Genomic DNA, 22713 nt, shown 5'->3' on the forward strand with positions numbered 1-22713 from the left:
TATTTTCATAATATATTTTTACAGTATATAATGATTACATTCATTGTGAAGCATTGGTACATATGTTTTTGGTTCCCATATTTTCACTTACATATACTGATTATATCCATCCACTCTATGATCTACCCACCTTTACAACTACGGTCTCCTACAGTTATTTTTTTCCTCCAGCCAACAACTGGTCTCCATTCTACTCTGATGACTTTTTTTAAGATTTCACATAGTAGGAAAAACATTCGATACTTGTCTAACTCTGATTTATTTCCCTTAACATGATCTTCATTTTCATCTATTTTCCTGCAAATGACATAATTTCATTCTTTTTTATGGCTGAACAAGACTCCACTGTGTATATAAACACTAATTTTTAGTTTATCTGTTGACTGGTATCAAGGCCAGTTCCATATCTTGGCTATTGAGATCTATGATGCAATAAATATGTAGATATAGGTTTCCTATATAAAATGACTTAATTCCTTTGAGTAGGCATCAAAGAGCAGTGTAGCTGGGTCATAGGGTAGCTTTACTTTTAGTTGTTTAAGGAACCTCCATACTGATTTCCATAGTGGCTATACTAATTTACATTCCCATACGCAACGATACCCCTTACCCCCGCACACACAAACACACACCCTGTATTCTTGCAAGCATTTCATTATTCTTTGTATTTTTGATGATAGGCATTCTGACTACGTAAGATAGAATCTCAATGTAGTTTTCATTTGAGTTTATCTAATATGTTGGTCATTTTTCCATATACTTGTTAGCTACTTGCAATTCTTCTGAGTACTGTCTGTTCATTTCCCAAGGACTAGCCCATTTATTTTTTGGCATCTTTTACTTTTGTGCATATTCCACATCTTAATCCTCTGTCATAAAAACAAAAGACAAAGACTTTCTTTCACTCCGTACATGCTTCCCTCTGTTGGCTGTTTCCCTTGCTGTGAAGAAGCTTCAACATTTGACGCAGTCCTAATTGTTGTTTTTGCTATTGTTTCCTGTGCCAATGGAGCCCTATCCAAGAAGTCTTTGCCTGTCTTGACTTCAAGTATCTCCTTTACATTTTGTGCTAGTAGTTTCAAAGTTTCAGGTCCTATATCTAGTTCTCTGACCCACTTTGAATTGATTTTAGCACTAACACATAGGAATCCAGTTGCAATCTTCTATATACATGGATAACCAGCTTCATAGTACTACTGATTAAAGAAGTATCTTTCATAATAGTCCCTTTGAAAAGAATCTAAAGGCTGTAGCTGCTTGGTTTTGTTCCTGTGTTCTCTATTCTATTCCATTAGTCTATGTATCTATTTCTGTGCCAGTAACATGCTGCTTGTGATATTATAACTTTGCAGTATACTTTGAAATTGAGTATTGTGATGCCTCCATCCTCACTCTTTTTTCCTTACGCCTGCTTTAAGTATTCTGAGTTTTACAGGTTCTCTTGCTGCTACTTCTGTGAAAAATGGCCTTGGAATTTTGATGAGGACTGCTTTCAATAGCATGGCCACTTTAACAATATTAATTCGGCCAGCCCAAGAACAAGAACATGGCATGAGGTCTTTCCATCTTCCAGTATCCTCTGATTTCTTTCTTAAAGGGTCTATAATTTCCACTATAGAGGTCTTTCACTTCCATGGTTAGGCTGATTCCTATATATTTTATTTTGTTTTTGAAGCTACTCTGAATGGAACTATTTTCTTGATTTCTTTCTCAGCTAGGTTCATCATCAGTGTACAGGAAAGTTAATGATTTTTTAAAGTTGATTTTGTATCCTGCTTTGCTGAATTTGACAACTTTGAAAGTCAGTTAAGTCTACGGGGTCTTGTAAGTAGAGAACCCTCTCTTCTGCAAGTGAGATGATTTGCCTGCCTCCTTCTCTATTTGTATCTGTACTGCTTATCTTTTTCTTGCTATGTTCAAAATACCACATACCCACACTTCAATGGAGGAAATAGTTATCTGGCCCCTGATTTCAGAGGTTTCAGATCATGGGCAACTGGCTCCTACACACGAATATTCCTGGCAGAAGGGCATGATGGAGCAAAGCTGCTCATTTCTGGGCAATTGGGAAGCACAGCACTGGAAGACAGTGCCAACAAGAGATGTATCTTCCAAAAGTAAGTCCCCAGTGTGCTGCTTCCAACTGGGCCCTACCCAGAACAGAACATTCAACAATAAATACCAGTGCATCACTCCAGGGATTAGCGTAGCATCCCCACACCCGAACCATCTCTCCAGCAATCTCTTAGTGATATTTAAGATTAACAGGCACATTATCACTATTATGTCTTTCTGTAGTCTAATTGCTCTGGCTACAATTTTAACTATAGTATTGGGCTGGAGTGGTAAGAGTAGACACTCTTGTCTGATTCTTGATTTTAAAGGAGATACTTTCAGTTTTTATATATTCAATATGAAGTCATTACATATAATTTTCTACACAGCTACTATGGTGCAGCTCAAAAAATTAGAACTGATATGCATAATCAGATCATTCCATGCTCATATCCAAGACACTGGGAACAATCAGAATTTAAGCTATTACTAATACTGTCATAGTTAAGACTCTGAAGCAGAAATATAACACTCAAGCTTATCGTTTTCTGGTAACTCTCAATATGATCCTTTATTAGTGATTACATATTTTGCAATCAAATGTTACTTTACAGTGACTCTAAAAATCGTATTACAGAGGAAATTTAAAATGGTAGAGTAAAGGCCACTAGCAAAATATAGCCTCTCCAGGACATGGAGTCAAAATACTGCAAAAACAACTTAGCCAAAGGGTCAGAGATTTAGCTCAGTGGCATAAGCGCTTGCCTGGCAAGGGCAAGGTTATGAGTTTGATCCTCGGAAGAAAAAAAAAATTTAGTAAAAAAAAAAAAAAGACAAGTAGGTCTTGGGCAATGAAGAAAGGTCCCACAAGAAAACTAGAAACTACAGACAAACTGAACACAAAACAGAAAAAAAAAAAAAAAAAAAAAAATAGAAGAACACTAGAGCACTACCCTGGCTCCCAGATGGGAGGACCGAACTCTGCTAACACAAGGTAAGTCCAACAGGGTTCAGCAGCTCCAGGGAGCAACATGGACCAAGTCAGCAGTGGGAGCTCAAAAAAAGGCCTCCAAGACTATAAAGTGCAAAAACTGTGTAGGACTTTACTTCTTCCACATGGCATGCTAGAATTGGAGAAGAAATTCAGGATAATGGCCACCATATTTGAGTGTGATTAATCAGGAACCATTTGGGGAAGGGGTTAATTGCTTCAGACTTGGTTACAGAACAACTACACTTCAAGGTTTCCAAGATCATTCTGCTTCAGGAAATTGGTAAGACAGAGCTATCACAGAAAGTCAGACAGAGAGCACTAGCTAGGAATAATCCCCTGAGGCTTTCCCATGAGCCAGGCTCCACCATGGAGATAGGGCAGAGACTCAGCAAGAAAACAAACCACGCTTTCCCAAGAGCCAGCCGGTGTACAGGCTGGGAAACCAGAAGAGCCCATAAGCAACTGGCTGAGTCAGAGGACTCGGGGTGAGATGATAGCATCTAACGTGAAAGGAATAGCTTGATGCTTATACTGTTTGACTGACTTTGCAGGCCTGGGGCTGGCGGTCTGGGCATCTATTTGAAGGATGGTAGTGTGCACTGTGGCAAACATGGGGGATTTCCTTCTGACTTGGTTTTGAAATCCAATGTTTTGTTCCATTTTACTGTTCTGTTTTATTCCTGTATCTGGTAACCTGAGCAACTACTTCAAAGATAACAACAGGCAGCATAACAACCATTGTTAAATCCCTATCATCTTGTTTTGAAATTCTATATAGCTAGAGATGTTGTTTTGTTGTTGCTGCCGTTTTGCTTTTATTATTGTTTCTTAGGTTTGTTTATTTCTTGGTTTTTCTGTTTTTTCTTTTTTCTCTTTAGAATAAAATAAAAAATGAAAAAGCTACTTTGCTGTGCATTGCAGAATTAAAAAGAAAAGAAAAACAAACCCTGAGAAGTTTAAACTTAGGCACTGAGAGACACCAGGGTCCTGCTCCCTGCGGTGAAGAGCCAAGTCAGTCGGATGGTTTTGGGAAGAAGGTCTGAAAGCACTGGCACTAGGATCAGCGGACCAGGCCCCAGTGCTGCCCTGCTGCCTTTATCAGCATAGAACTCAGTGCTCTGCCTGCTTTTCTTATCTGTCCATGTATGGGTGTCACAGCCTGGGCAGAAGAGCCTCTGGAGTAAGGACAGAAGACTTTATAAACCCACAGGGTATACAGCTAGGAGCAGTGTCCTGGAGCACACAGAGGACACAGAAACTAAGAGCAGCTGGAATGAATACAGCCCTAGGACCCACTGACCCAGCAGGACCAGCAGGAAAAGCAGAACAGGGACTCAGCATTCACACAGAAGAGCACGACTGTGGAAAGAAAATTGGACTTGGCAGTGACTCACTATTCTTTCCTCCATTATCTGCTGGATTCCAATACTGCAGATCCTGGAAAGAAACCACTAATGTAAAAATACAGAGGAATTTTCTGGAAATGTTCGTCATTTCTTTCATAGGTTTCTGGGGTTTGGTGATTTTTTTTTTCTATTACGTTTCTTTCTTTCATTTGCTCTCTATATTTTTTCTTTTTGCTTCTTTTTCTTCAGTGTTCCTTTCTGTTAATTTGATCAATTCTATAAATTTTCTTTTACTCCTTAATTAGATCCTTTCCTCACTTTTCTCATCTTTTTCAAATTTTACTTCTTTCATTTTTCTCTTCCCCATTGTATTACTATTAATTTTATTAATCCTTAGATATTTAATTAATTTTATGCTATTATTGAATTCTATTTGGGGGTTGTTTTTTGAGTTTTTTTTGGTACTAGAGATTGAACTCACGACCTCATGCTTGCCAGGCAGGTGCTTGTGCCACTTAGCTAACTCTCTGGCCTCTTTGAATTCTATCTGTTGCTGATAACTGCTTTTTACTGCATGACAGTACCTGGTTTGTCTTTTTGTCATCAAAAAAACTGCATGCAGTTCATCTATAGAGAAATGGGTGCTGGCCAAAGGTACTGCATCCTCTACCTCCCAAATTAATAATTTGATCTTGGGACAAAGGCAAAGGGTTATACACATTCATGCCCACAGAGCATCACTGGAAAGCAGATTATGAAATCAAAAGATCTCCATACTAGCCACGAAGTTTTTCTACTATAATTAACACTCAACCCTCAAAACATACACACACACACACACACACAGAGAGAGAGAGAGAGAGAGAGAGAGAGAAAGAGAGAGAGAAAGAGAGAAACACAAGAAAACAAAGAAACAGTTCCAAAATCTCGCAAGTCCTACAAATATGACTTATAGGGCTTCAATGAAAGAAAAGTCAAACAGCTGAATTATACAAAGTGATAAAAAAAAGGATACCCCTCCAAAAAAAATCCCACATCGTTAAGGTACTCAGCAAGTTCAAAGATGTTACAACAAAAAGATAGTAGATATTATAAAGAAACCAATCAGTGAGCTACCTGAACAAGCTAATAAAAAGCTGGCTGACCTCAATAAAGCATGAATGCCAGTTTGACAAGAATGAGAGTCTATGAAAAGTACAAAATAAATATTCAAGAGGTAAAAAAATTTATTCCAAGTATCAGCAACAAAAGTGACCAATGTGAGGACAGGGTGTCAGCACTAGAGGACAGTAATACTGCAAGTGATAATATACTCTAAGATACCTTAAAAACAACAGGACATAGAAAATGGATGCGATAGCTGATAGATAATGCAAAGACTATTTACACAAACAATAGTAGAAAACTTTTGAAAGTATGAAGAAAAAAATTTTAACATATACATAATACCAAATAGCCAAGATCAGGAAAGCATCTTTCTATGTCAAAAATCCCATAAGTCTTATACAAGTACACAATCTTTAAAAGCTGTTAAGAGAAAGCAACAAATCACTTAAAAAGGTAAACTAATCACAATTACAGCAGATTTCATAGAAACTTTCAAGGCCAAGAGACATTAGAATGAAGTGTTTCAACCACAAATGAAAACAACTTCCAACATAGACTAACATATCTCCAAAACTATCTTTGAAAATTGATGGAGAGGCAAGGCCTTTCTATGAAAAAAGAAAAACTTCAGAAAATTATGGCAACCAAACAATCACACAAAAAATATCTTAAGGACATCCCAGAAAGACAATGAAGCCAATACTGACCAAAAAAAAAGTGTAGTGGGATGAACACACCAGGTAGTGTGAGCAGCTAAACAGAAATGGAAAAATAAAAACTAGCAGCAGGAAAATAATGCAATGATAGGAATAAGACAGTACCTTTTGATAATAATCCTCAATGTAAATGGTCTCAATTACCCAATCAAAAGACAGATTGGCAGAATAGATCAAGAAACAAAATCCAATGATATGCTGTATTCAAGAAACACATTTAATCCAAAAAAAATTTATATACTAAAAATCCAAGGATATAAAACAATATTCCATGAAAAGGAACACCAAAATAAGCAGGAACCTATCATATGCAGACAAAATGGAATTCAGGCCAAAACTGATCAGAAGAGGCAAAGAAAGTCACTATGTAATGGTTAAGAGTACAACTCAAAAGAAATAGGTAACAACTGTAAACATATAGCACCAAACAATAGCACTTACAACTGTATAAAACTAAGACTGCTGGACATAAAGTATTAGATAAAGATTAACACAATTATACTGGGAGATCACAATCTCCCTATCACAAATAAATCAACTAGACAAAAAAAAAAAAAAAAAAAAAAACCTCCAAATATCAGTTGAACTATTCCTTTGAAAAAAGACTTAATAAGCATCAATAGTGTTCTACCAAACAATTACAGAATACACATTCTTCACAGCAGCACCTTTAACCTCCCTCACAACAGACCATATACTAGCCTAAAAAGCAGCCTTAACTACAAAAGAATCAGAATTATTTAACGCACCAAATCACAGTGCACCGAAATTAGAAATCAATGGCACAAGAAAGCACGGGAGACATGTAAATAATGAAGATTAAATAAAACTATCTTGAATAATCAATAGATAACAGATCAATAGAGCACAGAAGAAATTACTTCCTAGAACTGAACAATGACCATAAAACATAACAAATTATGGGATACAATGAATGCAGTTCTAGCATAGAAGCTTATAGCTGTGAATGCTCACAAAAAAGAATGAGCCCAAATGAACAACATAATTATGTACCTTAAAGTCCTACAAAATGCAAATACAAAAAACAATCCAAATTCAAAGACAGTAAACCAGAGGGAAATTACAAAAATCTAAGCAGAAATTACTGAAAATGAAAACAGAACAACAACAGCAACAACAACAAAAAAGAAATCAATGGAATGAGCTGGTTTTTCAAAAGAATAATCAAAATAGACAAGCCTTTAGCCAATATTACAAAAAAAAAAAATTAAAGCAATTAGAAATGAAAAATGCAAAATCACAAGACACTGCTGAGTTCCAGAAGATTATTAATTACTTCCAAAACCTAAACTCCAATAAGTTGGAAAATCCAAAAGCAATGGATTCTCAGATTTTTATGAATAGCCAAAGCTGAACCAAGAACATATACAAATGCTCAATAATTCAGTAACAGGAAAAAAATTGAGGCAGTAGGAAAAAAATATAAATATTTATATTATATATTAGTTATATATTATACATACATATATCTATATATATTTCTCAGCTAAACAAGAAAAGTACAGGCCAATCTCACTAATGAACATAGATGCAAAACTCCTTAACAAGATAGGGGCAAACATAGTGCAACAAATCATTAAAAAGATCTTACAAAATGACCAAGTAGACTTCATTCCAGGGATTCAAGGACAGGTCAAAGTATTCAAATCAATATATTTAATACAGACATAAAAAGAAGCAAGTAAACAAATTACGTGATTATCTCAACATACATAGGAAAGGGCTTTGACAAAATGCAACATCTATTTATGTCAAAAATCCTGAAGAAATAGATACACAGAAGAACATTATCTCAATCTGACCAAAGCCATTTATGACAAACCTACTGCCAATATCACATTAAATGGGGAACAACTGAAAGTTTTTCCTCTAAAATCAACAATAAGACAAGGATGTCCATTATCATCCTTACAATTCAATACACTAATCAAAATTTCAGCTAGGAGTTGTACATGATAGCACAAACCTGTAATCCCAGAACATGGGAGGCTTAGGCAAGAAAACTATCACAAGTTCAAGGCCAGTTTGGGCTATATAATGACTTCAAGGTCAGCCTGAACTGTACAGCAAGATCCTGTCTTAAAAAATATAAAATTAAAAATTTTTTAAAAATCACTTCACAATCTTTTGGCTAAGATCAAGTTTTAAAAAACAAAAACAAACCAACCAACCATTATCCAGAACAATGAAGTAAGAGAAAGAAATAAGAGGAATACATGTCAGAAGAAGTAAACCTATCTTTATTCACAGATGACAGGATCCTTACATAAAAAATTCAAAAAATTCCATCAAAAGACTCCTAGAACTAATAAATTCATTGTAGTACTCAATACAAAATAAACCCAAAAAATCAGTGTTGCTGTAAACCAATGATACATGAACTAAGAAAAGAATTTAGAAAATAACACCATTCACAACAGCTTTCATACAGATTACTTAGGTATTTACCAACCAAAAGAATAAATAAAGACCAAAGTAGATAAAAGATACTGGGAAGTAGGAAGAAAATGTTCAAATGAGAAGCAGCAGCAGAGTGGATGGGTAAGTGAAGGAAGGGGAAAAAATATAATTCAGATGTGTCATGTACACACATATACAAACTCCATAGGATCATCACATACTACAGACATGTACTAATAAATTTTTTTAAAAAACTATACTACTCTGAAAAAGGAAATTGAGTAGCACATCAGAAAATGGGAGAAATCCCTGTTCCTGGAGTGTCAGAATGAATACTATCAAATAAGTCAAACTACAAAAATTGATATACTGTATAAACATGTGCACGTGCATATTTATATTTGCTCACAGAACTAGAAAAAAAATAATTCTAAAATTTATTTAGACCCAGAAGAGATCCAGAATAGCAAACATTAATTCTGGGCAACAAAAGCAAAACCCGAGGCATAGCAGTCCCAGACTTTAAGTTATATTACAGAGTTTCAATGACAAAACTAATGGGATACAAACACAAAGACAGACATGTGGATCAATGGAATAGAACAAATGATGCAGAAACAACTCCATGCAATTCAGCCACCTGATCTTTGACAGAGGCCACAAAGACACGCTGGAGAAAGATCAACTCTTCAGCAAATGGTGCTGGAAAAACTGGCTAGGTAGATGCACAAGATTGAAACTAGAACCTTAACTCTGACCCTTCATTAAAATAAAATACACATGCATCAGAGATTTAAATAATAAAACTGAAACAATCTGCTGGAAGATAAAATAGGTAAAACTCTGAGGACCAAGGCACAGGCAAGGACTTCCTAAAAAGAATCCCAACTGCATGGAGAGGAGAAAGGGGATGAGAAAAGGATTTAAAATGTGTAACGTACATGAACAACTCCACATAAAGAAATGTAAACATTATGTATTACACACATGTATGAACAAAAATGTATTTAAAAATCACAGGCCTTAACAATGAAATAATTCCCAAATTGGACAATCTACATGGCATTCATACTAACAGAAATTAGAAATGCAGCAGCATACTTCTCACATGTATTGAAAGTTTATATTTATAAAATGATCTCCATATTCTTGCCCAAAAAGAAAAAAGTGGGTTAAAATACAGTCCCCTCACACTGTGCTATTCCCCCCAGCCCTTTTTTTATTTTGAGACAGCGTCTCACTAAATCATTAAAATTCCGGGGCTGGAGTTGAACTGGTAATATTCTTGCCTCAGCCTCCTGGAATGTTGGGATTATAGGTGTATACCACCACCAACGCCCTGTAGATTCCTCTGTAATTTTAAGGAGGAAAATGTTAGACACGCCTTCACATCAAAATAAATGCAACAAAAATAACGATTTGTTAAATAGGAACTACTTTACTTCTCTGGCCACAGAAACTTCTAGGTAAAGAAAATTAACTGTATCATTATTAATAACATATCAATAACTACTGTAACTGTTAAAAATCAACAGTTCCATTCTTCATGTGGTAAAAGTAGAGAAATACCATTATCATTGAACCTGCTTGTAAAAATGTAAGGCTGATACTGGTCTGAAAAGTTTCAGACTATGTAATTACACACTCAAAAACCTGCAAAGTCTGTTATACAACTGATTTCAAATACATTTCCCTTGAACTAATGTTCCCTGCAATATGATAGTTTATATTACTAAAGGGAAAGGGAAATACCCAGGCAGAGCTGAGAAAATCTTGGCAAAGCACAAACTGTTTTGTGAAAGTTAATATTCTGCTTCATTCAAGCTTACAATGGCAAATAAGGAAATCCCATGAACACAGTTATTTACAGGTGCAATGGAAGACCAGAACTTATATAAACAAAAAAAAGCATTTGTAACATAAGATCAGACAAATACAAGCCCAGCAGAATAGCAAATTAATACTAAAGTTATTCAAATCAACTAGTAACAAATCCATAGCCCTTGATAATCACATAACATGTTCATCAGCTCTCAATACTCATGTAAATGCCTTTATTGTATCCATAACTGGTAAGAGATATTGCTGATGACAACTGCGAAATAAAATTTCTATAACATAGTTCATAACAAAGAAAGAAAAAACTCAAACTTCTCCTTCCTTTCCTAAATAATTTACACTTACATTCATTAGAACAAGGAGGGGAAGAAAGTTTATGGCTCACACAGGGAATCAGAATACTGGAACACTACATGAAGAAAAGGTATTTGGTGTAGAAGGGGGTGAAGCAAACTGAGGAGACCAATCATATGACAGAAGTATTTGGCCTACCCTAAGAAAATAGAACAGGGGCAGAATAAAGAGTGTCTATAAAACAGAAGAAAAAGCTTCAGTCCTGATACAAGGTTAGAAACGAAAGCCTATGAAGGGGCAGCAGGAATCCCAAGAGTGTGATGCTCATTCATTCAAGAAAGCAGTGAGAGCAACCATAAAGATTATGACTTTCGGGGCCTGGGGATTTAGCTCAGTGACATAAGCGCCTGCCTTGCAAGCAGGCAGTCGTGAGTTCGATCCCCGGTACCAATAAAAAGGAAAAAGACAAAAAAAAAAAAAAAAGATTATGACTTTCAGAGATACACACATACCCTGTAATAGGGCCCAGGTAGTACGTATCATATGGAAATGCCCAAATCTAATCAGGCTGAGGAGAGGTTCCTCGTGGAGAAGAATTCCAGGGATCAAGTTTCAGGATCTGAGCAAGAATGAAGAAAGGCTTGAGGGTTGTATAGTCAATCCAAGGATGGAAAAGTTTAGAAAGGATTTAGAAGGGTAAGGAGGGCATCCCACAGACTAGCAATGTCAGTCTGAAAAAGAGATGAGAAGATTGTTGAGTGAGAAATAGCATGTGATAACAGAACTACAGTACCTGTAGTAAAGAGGATTTAAGCATAGAAGAAGCGGCAAAGGAAAACAGGATTGAGGCACAAACATTGCGGCAGAAGGGCAGATAGAAGAAAGATACTTGGTTCGTGGAAGCCGAGAGGCAGTGCAGGGCATCTGTGCAAGAGAGCAAGAGGTGAAAGATCAGGTATAGACCTTAGACAAATTACCTGGCACTCCAGGCCCTTCTTTGCTATCTGGGTGAAAGCATCCCTGGCACCAAAACATTTTGCATGGTGCCAAAACAAGCAACAAGTAGATGATGCCAGGATCTGATATTAGTGGTATCAGTAGCCAGGTTCTTTGGACCATGGTTGTACTAGCCACTGGTTGCCTGGATGGCTAAGCACAGCGAAATGAATTCCTGGAAACTGATTCACAAAACCCTAGGAGGTTATCAGGCCACTGAAAGAAACTTTTAGCCATATACCCTTTTGTGTTTTTGCATTTTTTTAATCAAATTTAAACAGAAGGTTTTTCTTGTTCTGGAACACGGCTTGCTCTGTTACCCACGATGGCTTGAACTCTCAATCTCCTTGCCTCAATTTCCCAACTACTTAGGATCACAGGGGCATGCCACAGTGTCTGATGATACAGTAAGTTTAAAGCTTAAAATTTAAACATTTCATAAGAAAATAGTACATAAACTGATCAACCCAAGGACTTTTCCTTTTTTAGATGTTTTATTTTCCAAATTCTTTTATCATGAATCATTTAACCCAAAAATTAAATTTTACTTGACAAACTAGTATAATTATCTATACAGATTTAAATATAAAGTCAGTCTGAATTTTCATTTTGTATTATTTGAAAACTTTTAATCAAAATATTACTTTATAAACAATAGGCATGCTAATAAAATTTTTAAAACTTCAGAAAAAAAAGGTAAACTCAAGGAAGCAGTGAGCTCTGTAAAGCCCAGATCAGGAGAGCTGAATGTCTACGTATAAATTTGGGAATAACATTAGACTGTAAGTAGATTCTTCAGCCCTCATTCTACAGAAACCAAATGGCCCTCTTTCTAAAGATACTGTCTGATGTTATCTGAATATGCCACTATTTGAGTATGCCAAGGCAAGCAGTAGCATGGCCATGAACTAAAACCAGGTTTAGACTCTCAATTAAAATGCTACATTATCTCTAGTCCAATAAATTAAGCCTTCATCTTGCGGGAAGTCTTCACTGAAATAATCTAGATTTAATTTCAATTTTGCCAGACAAAAGAAAACAAAGATATTCTAGATTACAAACAATCACAAAGATGCTAAGAGAAATATTGGTTGTTACCTTACACCATGTTACAAGATACTCCTACAACTATGATAATATCTGCAGTGGAAGCAACTTACGGGGTAAGGGGAAACAGATAAACCCACATAATCCCATGAGTCATCACATCAATACATTCTGCCTATGAAAGTAAAAGAGAATGAAGTTTGTATCTGCACTTCCTAATCACGTCAAGATTACATTTTGCCTCCCTCTGCAAATGCCATCATAACCTTACAAGGTGATGATATATCATATTTTCATCAAAAAATAGGAAGACCTGTGTAGTCTTCTAAAGTCCTCTTAAAGCGTCAATGAAATGCATTTAGAAAGTTGAGGCAGCAGTGCCTGCCTGGAAAAAGTGAGGTCAAGTTTGATTCCAGGTACCAAAAATAAGTTCAGGCAGGCACTCTGCAAAGACAAAGTAAATTTAAGATCTCAAAATGCCACCAAGATAATTTACGAGTACATTTTGTTAAGCTATTTCTAAATTACAGTTTATACAAACGATCCTGGGACTAAGTAGATAGCTCAGTGATACAGCACATACTTACAATGTGTAAGGCCTTGGGCCTAATACATGCCCTCCCCCACCAAAAAAAGTTCTGCAGAGTGATTTGCTTTATACAAAGGTTACGCTATACTATTTACCATAAATCCACTTATCTTACAAGGGTCCAAAATAACAGCTATTTTGAAACAGTGTTAAATTTTATTTTAAAAATATAATCACATAGAAATACAGGTATTTCTGGTAATTCACAATGCCATATGTTGAGGTGATTGTGTTTAAACCTTTAATTTGGGATGAATAATCTACTGAACTTTTTTTAAAATTTCTGCCCGCCCCTCTGTTGAACTTTTAAATTGCTTTGTAACTCTAATTTAAAAATCTGTCTATAGCAGACCTGGCAACTCAGTTCAATTTACTACCTTACTTTATTTTTTAATAGTAAAAACATAATTATTTTTCTTAATTACTTTTACAGCTGATATTATTTAAACCTGCTAGTCAGTCAATTAACAAATATTCGTTGATCAGGAACTGAGAGCTAAACAGGGCTCAAGTCAAAAAGTATTTGGATATGGGGAAATCAATGGTTAAATCCATTCAAAATACGTAAAAGAAGCTGATGCTATCAAAACAAGACTGGAAAAATTACCAACAGCATCTGGAAAATTGCTAAAATAACTAGTGGCTCCCTGGTACTTCTAAATACTCACCTGAGGCAAATAGGAACTGCTCACATCTAATAAGCTTACAGCTTCATTCTGCATCGTGTTCTGTTGTGTAATTGCATCTTCTCTTTTCCGTTCCTTCTGCCCTGCTTCATCATCTTCATATTCATCTAAGCACTGAAAGAAAGAACAGTTTACATTTTATTTCCACATATTATGTTTTGACGTCACGTGAAAATACATTTTAATAGCAATACAGAAATATTTGTATAGAGGTTAGTTTACACAATAAAGATGTTCTTTTCATTAATATATAATTTAATTCCTGTATATTAATATCTCCTCATTGGTACCTCCACATTGACACATACCTAGCAACAGATCTTTGTTCCAATTTCAAGCTCTAATTCTGAGTGACAAAGTTTCTTACAGAGATGGTTGCCATTCTTTATTAGTGAATCAACAGGTAGGTAACCAACTGTGTCTACGTTAAGACTGTGAGCTCAAACCTCTGGTAGAGTATGTGTGACTGTATCATGGGCAGCTCTTACCACTGGTGGTAGAACTGAGACAATCATGCATGGCATACTATTGTAAACAAGACAACAGGGATTATAAAAAGTGCAGAAAAGAAAAAAACTGGAGGCCAATGAGCAAACCAGGCAGGGTCCCTGGAGTTTCTAAAGAGAAGAGAATGTAGTGGGGTGGGGAGTGGGGGGGGTGATTACCTGATAAGCAGCAATTCAAAGACAAGAGCTACAATGACAGATACGAAAGAAAGCATCTGTCTAAGATGGGAGTCATACATTAGAATGATGAGAATATTCTGGGGAGAATATCCTATAAAATGAGAGATACTCTCAAACAAAAGAAATAAACAGATTAAGATTCCAAAAAATGTTCAGGGCCCTTTCTCGAAAAACAACAGAGACCTCTACAGAGGGGTAACTTGTCCTTCCCTCATTACATTAACCTCTGGAACTGGGCATGGAGAAACAGTACAAGAAAAACTGTTGCTACTGTGAGTGTTTTGAGTCTAAACTATTCTTGACTCTAACCTAGGAAACGAGAGTTTTGCCAGAATCCACAGGGTTAACATGTTAGCTTGTAAACACAGCATAACCTCAAGTCTTAGGTAAGGAAAAGAAAGACATATGCTCTGAAGAGCAAGAATCAAAAATAATATATAACCTGAGAAGTGTAGGCTTTTCTATACATGGCACAGAATGATGTCACAATGCTACAATTAGTTGGCATAAAAATACAACCTGATCAAAACAATTTCTGGATAAAGCAATTCAGAGTAAAGATTAGTAGGAATAAGGAATAAAAATGGAAAGACTAGATTGCCACATCATAGGCAATTTGATCCTATGAAAAATATATCCTAGGCCAAAAAATAATAATAATAAAAGAAATTTAATAAATGGTACTAAAGTATTAATCAGTCCTGATTTGCAAAACCATTTCCTTTAGACTTTTAAATCTTTCTCAAACCAACACACGGCATCATATTTAACAACAATACCAAGGATATGTAAGAGTAAAATCAGATTCACCACCCATCATAGTCGCTCTAGAAGTACTAGATGATGAAATCAAGAGGATTTCAGCATTACAAGGAGCAAAATGACCATTACTTTAGATAATACAATTTTGTATTTTTAAAAAAGCTTTTGAACATTTTAGAATTATGAGTTTATTAAAATGACTTGTCAGTAAGTAGCAAATACAGTTTTTTAAAACAACAGCAATACACAGTACTGAGACACGGGTCAACGATGTAATGCATAGTGAAAATTAAGAAGAATAAAAGATCTGGGAAAAAATGAGTGACTTCATCTCCAGTCATCTACTCTGTAAAAGCAGTCTTTCTTCATTCTCCAGGATCTGGACTGTAAAGAATCCAGGACCACAAGTTCTAATGTCAGTTTAAAGTTAGAAATCTAAAATCACAGAGCTGTAAAGATAGAAAGGAAAAGTCAAGACTGGTTGCCATGAACTCTTTGAGCACCGAGATGTCACTGTTTCCATTTTCTTAAGCCCAGCCCTCAAACCAATCTTTCCTCTGTAAATTCAAATGCACGAAGTCTCTGCCTATACTTATGCCTCCAAAGTTTCTGCCTACTTTCTCTTCCAGTAGATTTACTATTTCTTTTAATATTTAGATCGCGGATTCATTTTGACTCTACTGCATGGTGAGAGACATAGCTATAATTTTAGACTTTGGCATGTAGAGAGCCAGTTTTTCCAGCACTATTTATTAAGGAGACTATCTTTCTTCCAGTGAACATATTTGGCCTCTTTGTCAAAGATAAAGTGGCTGAGTGTGTTTGTAGTCTTGTGTGCATCTTCTAATCTGTTCCACAGATCCTCATGAAAATACTTTAAATAATCAACAACTGGGATCTCACCTTATTAAAAAGCTTTTGCACATCAAAAGAAATCACCAACAGAGTGAAAAGACAACCCACAGAGAAAAAAATGCAGCCAACTTTCCCTCAAAGGACTTATATCTAAACAAAGAATTGAAAAAAACTCAGACTCTTCCTCCGCTAAATTCAAAGACTCAATCCAAAAATGAGATGAATACACACCTCTTAAATGAAGAAATAGCAAATAAATATATAAAAAAATGTACAACATCATTTGTCTCTTGAGAGACGCAAATTAAAACAACACTGAGACTCCATCTCACTCCAGAAAGAATGGCTACCATCAAGAAATCAATGAGTTACAAATGCTGGAGAGGCTGTGGGGAGAAGGAACCATTCTCCTCCACTGTTGGTGGGAGTGGGGACCGGGACATTGCTATGGAAATCACGGTGGAGAGTCCTCAAAAATTAGGATTAGAGGTCCCATTTTGACCCACCTATTCCCCTCCTGAATATTTCTCAGAATTAAAAACATCACACCACAACAATGTATGTGCACCCATGTTTACAGCACCACAATTTTTACAGCTAAATCTTGGAAACGACCCAAATGCTTATCAACCAAGGAATGGATTAAAAAAAAAAGATGTGGTATTTTTGTACAATGGCATACAACTCTTACTAAGAAGAAGAAACGTGAGGCTTTTATAGGTAAATGGATGCAACTTGAGATCATCTTCATAAATGAAATAAATCAGACTTGCACGTGTAAACATTGTATTACCTTTCTAGTAAAAGACGGTGAAAGAGCAAATAAGATCCAAAATGTGCAATAGACACTGTGAAATGGGAAGAAACTGTTCAAAAGGAAAAAGAAACTAGGATGAAGGGAGAAAAGGGAAAAGGAAAAAAAAATATATATATATACACACACACACACACACACACATACACAAGATGGTTGAGAAAGTTATACTACTAATTTCTATTAGTTCACTGAAAAGAAACATTGGCACCTATATTATTTGATCAATTTTTCTTGCTTATATCTTGTAATTCAATCAACTTCACACTCCTACTATATTACTTTGAAATACTGTATCAGTTTTTGTTGTCTTTTCTCTTTAAAATTTAAAAAAAAGACCTCAAATGTGGAGTCCCTTGCTGATATGTTTTTTTAAAAAAATTAAAAATTTCATAACTATTTGATTAATTAACAAGTGATTTATCAAGGTGAGATAAATCAGGAAAATGTACCTGGTACCCCAATTTAAAATTCTGAATTTTTTTCCCATGGCAACACTATTACCTGACCTCATCACACATGGTATCTCTGTAGAGATATGCAGGTGTATCCCACATTCTAGATAACTTTCATACATCCAGATGGAGATTTGAACACTTTTCAATACTTCATAGAAGAAGCAGATGGAAAACGAGCAGAATTATAAACTACTTTGAACCATGTTGACTAACTTGACCTGAAATTCACAGAACATTCCATTCTACAAAAATAAGAGGATATAAAGAGATAAGGGGTATAAAACACACCTCCCACACCTCTACAAATACCTTTTATTCAAAAGCACATATTAAATTTGCAAAGACAGAACATACTTTATAAAATAAAGCAAGATTTGTGGATTTTCAAAAAAACAGCAAGGTGGTAAGCACAGCAAACTCAGCCTCTCCAAGATTTGGAATCTAGACAATAGAAAATAACAAATGGGGAAGAAAAGGAGGGAGGCACACCGGGACCCAGGAAGGAGCTGACAGAAGAAAAAAAAAATGAAGCCTACAGAGAAACTGGAGGCAGAACATAGCATGGAAAAAGGAAGGAACAATCAGCACTTTCTTTCCAGGACCATAAGAAAGGAAGGCTGAAATCCACAGATGAAGTGAAAGCCGGGACTCCAAAGCCTTTCAGAGAGAAACGCAGCAGTGGAACAGACCAGCAGATGGTGCGTGCCACAACTGCTCATCTGCTGGGTCTCCTGGAAAAAGTGTTCCGATGCCACTCTAGGAAGGGCTGGCTGACCTCAGGATCAGTAGTCAGGCTGGCTTCAATTCAGGGGTCCCAAGGCTATGCTACTGCAGTGCCTGAGTGAAAGAGGGTCAAGCACAGGAGAAGTCGTGGTCAGGAAGCTACAGTCAGGCTGGCAAGAGACTACCAGAGGAGTTTCAGACAGAGGACAGGCTCTGCCTAATCTGAAGTGAAAGCTGCAGAATTAGCACTTTTACCCCCATCCTGTGGCCTGCTGATGAGTGCACCTAGCATAGGTCTGACAACTGCCTTCTTCTGTCTACCAGTGTGAGCAGGAACATGTCTTGAATTGGACACAGCCCCAAAATTAGATCTTGGAAGAAAACTTCATGTTTAAAATCAAAGAGAATCTTTCTCTTTTCCCTTTAAATTTTTCTCCCTTTATTTCTCTCATTTAACTCTATATAATTTTTTCCTTCCTTTTTTATTTTATCTTCCTTTTATCACTTGTTTTTTTCTCTTACCTTTACTTAATTCTGTAACTGGTGGTGAACCTATGGCACACAGGCCACAATGGGCTGTTCTTATCACTGAAAGTTCTGAAAGGCTTGCCATTACTGCTCTATAAACATCCTTGTACTCTCCAATAAGAGTCCTTGTAACATTTCTCTCTCCTCCTTCTTGTATCATCATTTATGGTTTCAAAGCTCTCCTCTTGCATTTCCCCATTCTCAAGCCCTGTATCTTTGATAACATAACCATAAAGCATTACTAATCTTCTCATACTGCAATGTTATTGCTGAATTCTATACTCCCATTTGCAGAAATATAGTTGTCTCATTTAGTACATACTATCCGTAAGTCCATTCCTGGGTTCTTAATGTTTATAGCCTAACTATGAATTTCTTCTCTACATTTAAAAACAGTACATAAATGGTATGTTAATATTTAATTTGTCTTGGACCATCCTACTGTAGCTGATTTACTAACAGGGTCATACAAGCCACTATTTCTAAGACAATGTTCAGATTACCTTTGTGACAGTAACACTATTAGAGCACAGAGAAGTTAGTTTCTGGGCCAACTGCACTGCATCCTCCCCTCCCAAACTAACTAAGATGGTTGGACCTTGGGGCTGTGAAAAGGATTATGCTCAGCCACGCCTAAAGTGTATTACTAAAAAGCAACTAAAGAAATTGCTATACTATCAATAAAATCTTTGAACTATAAGCACCTACAAATCTCAACAAAAAACAAACAACAGACAAAAATAAAGCCCCCAACTCATGAACATTCAAGTTGTGAACTTTTACAGATGGAGACTTTGCATTACCAACATTTGTAGATATGAACAAATCACACAGGTAGTACACAGGTCTATCTTACTATTTTAAGGCAACTATAAAAGTAAAAATCTTTTATAGTTGTACTATATCACCCTATTTTAAGGTAAGTCTCAAGGGAAAAACAGTTTAGGTACAGTATTTTTCGGTACGCTTGTTTCTTTTATGCTTTACATTGCATATTTCTGTCAAAGGCAAGTAAGATTCACTTCGTTGGACTTACGAATACATCTGACTTATGAAATGTTCTCACAGACCAGAAGTCCTTTGAAAGTTGTAGACTTACTAACAGAAACATGAAAACGAAAGGCAATAAATGCCTCCTAAACTCCTAACTCTCCCAGAACCAATCCAAGGGGGCACTGAACAGTATAATACACACATCATACACAATTAGAAAGCATATCAAAGATTAGAAAACAGCAAGTACTTGGCAGATTAGAGAAGACATAATTAAACAGGTAATGAAGTAATCATTATAAAGATGCATGAGCTTTCAAAAGATATTAACAAAAAATGCTAGATGAGCTAAACAAAATGACAGAAAACATGAAAGACAATTAGTTTACCAAAGAATTAGTCGATGAAAAGATGTGAATCAGAAATCTAGAAGATTAAAAATCACTGGAAGTATGGGCAGCAGAACCAACCAAAGTGAGGACAAAATTTCAGAACAAGAAGATAATGATGCCTTCAAGACCAACTACTCAAACATACCTTAAAATCAAGAGAACCTGAAAAACGGGTCAAATAACTGCCAGATGATGTAAAGAACACTAACTATACAAATACCACAGTTTCTTTATCCATTCATCTTTTGAACATATAGGCTGCATCCAAGGGCTAGTATTATAAATTATGCTCACATAAAAATGGATATGCATATATCATTGTAATATAATGTCTTTAACTCTTGTGGGAAGATACCTAAAACGGATCATTTGGGTCAAATGAAATTTCTACTTTTAGTTTTCTAAGGAATCTCCTTCCTGATTTCTGCAGTACTTGTATCAGTTTACACTCCCACCAACAATGAAGAAGAGGTCCTTTCCCCACACAGCCTTAATAGTGTTGCTGATTAAGTGATGATAGCCATTCTTTCTGGACTGAGATGGAATCTCTATGTTCTTTCAATTTGCATTTCTCAAATGGCCAGCAATGTAGAACCATTTTTTTCATGCATCTATTGGCATTTATTTCTTCATCTAAACAGAGTCTGTTCATTTCAGATAGCCATTTTTTGATAGGCTCTTTAAATTTGCAGGGAAGGAGTCAATTTTTATGCATCCTTTATATATTATAGATATTAGTCATTTTTCTGAGTAGCTGGCAAAAATTTTTACCATTCTGTTCATTCATATCCTATTCATTCTGTTCATTCAAAATAACCCCTTTTCCCCTCTTTTGGAGAACACTTAAGTTTCTATAATCAATCCCATGTAGGTAAGACCTTACATATTTAATATAGTATATTATACTTGTGCATATAGAAAAAATTAAGTTTAATATTTCTAGACCAATATGCTGTTAATTTCTATGAAATACCAACTGAATACAGTAAACTATTATACTTTTTCTAAAGAACAGAGCCGAACTTTTCAAAAGTTCAAATGTTTACATATGCATGCATATATTTATATTTACATACAAAGTTAATTACTAGCAGTATATTATACATCAACAGCAACAACAGCTTTTGCAGGTTCTGCAGTCATCTGAACAAAATTATAAAGACATCCAGCATACTCTATTAAAAAAGAAAAGAAAAAAAAAACCCCAGAAACAGCTAAGTTCTTTTATTGTTGTGACACCTGGTACCATTTTTTTTTTTTATTAACTTCTAAGCCACCATCTAAAAAGAAAACACTCTAGAGTAATATCATAAAAAAAAAACAGCATTGATAAAGCACAGGCACTACTGTGTATCACATGGTAGGTACAAGATATTTTACATTCACTGAGATATAATACAGTCCTGTCCTGTAAGCGTTAATACTAGAGAATATAAAAAAGACATATGTCATATATATATATATGTATATACATATATGTATATGACACAGCTCTAAAAAGAAACACACTTTCCTGGGTAGGAGTTCCTTTCACTAGCAGCACAGTTTAAGCAGTCACTCTTTTTGTGAACATCAACTAAAAAGACATTTTTTAAAAGCCCAGGGCAGGGCAGGGGAGACACAACACATTAACAGCCAAAAATAAAATAAAGATTCATACAAAGATGACTGAGTGAAGGCAAGCAAGACTCAACTTAACTAGGATTTTATCTTATCTATCATGTTTGAATGATGCAAGAGCTACTGAATAAAAGATATTAATGCCTTACAAACCAGATAACAAAACACATCATTTCAAATAGTAGCCAAACGTTGCTCAGAATAGCCCTTTAAAAACCATTCCAAATATCACAAACACCATTCCAAGCTTACTGTCATACAACAAGTCTGTTGTAAGACATAGTCTTGTCTATACCACTAATAAACTGTAAGAAAGGAGGCAAAGGGGGAAGAATGACCTACAAATTCTTTGTACGTATCACATCTGTAAGACCTATAAATTTAAAACCCAAGGGATCAAATGGACCTTCAATATAAACTATTAAGAATATACTGACTTCATTTGTGTACAAACTATTCACCAAAATTTCTTAAAACATTATTTAAGTGACAGTTTGAACTATGAATTTGATGACATTACAGAACTATTTTTAACTTCAGGTGTGATAGTGGTTTTGTTTTAAAAACATGCTTATTTTTTAGAGGCATATGTATTTTAAAGTAAAATAATACACTTATCTTGGAATTTTGCTTCTAAACAAGAGGTAGGATGGGTAGTGTATGATGATACAGATAAAACAAAACTGACCACGAATTGATAATAGTTGATGCTAACAGATGAATATGTGGGGACTTCATTATATTATTCTTATTTCTGTGTATGTTTCAAATTCTTTTATTACAGCAATAAAA

At 35.6% G+C, this 22713-nt stretch overlaps 1 protein-coding gene across 1 annotated transcript in view; it reads right to left on the reverse strand.

The window, feature by feature from the left end:
- Window positions 1-22713, reverse strand: part of Pawr (pro-apoptotic WT1 regulator) — a 116085-nt gene that overhangs the window by 37033 nt on the left and 56339 nt on the right. The window contains exon 2 of the mRNA XM_063255198.1: window positions 14073-14204. Coding sequence (XP_063111268.1) covers window positions 14073-14204 — 132 coding nt within the window. The remainder of the gene's footprint in view (window positions 1-14072; window positions 14205-22713) is intronic.

The sequence above is a fragment of the Cavia porcellus genome, unplaced genomic scaffold, assembly GCF_034190915.1.
Source record: "Cavia porcellus strain 051 isolate PalLab524CR breed Dunkin Hartley unplaced genomic scaffold, mCavPor4.1 scaffold_8, whole genome shotgun sequence".
Lineage (NCBI taxonomy): Eukaryota > Metazoa > Chordata > Mammalia > Rodentia > Caviidae > Cavia > Cavia porcellus.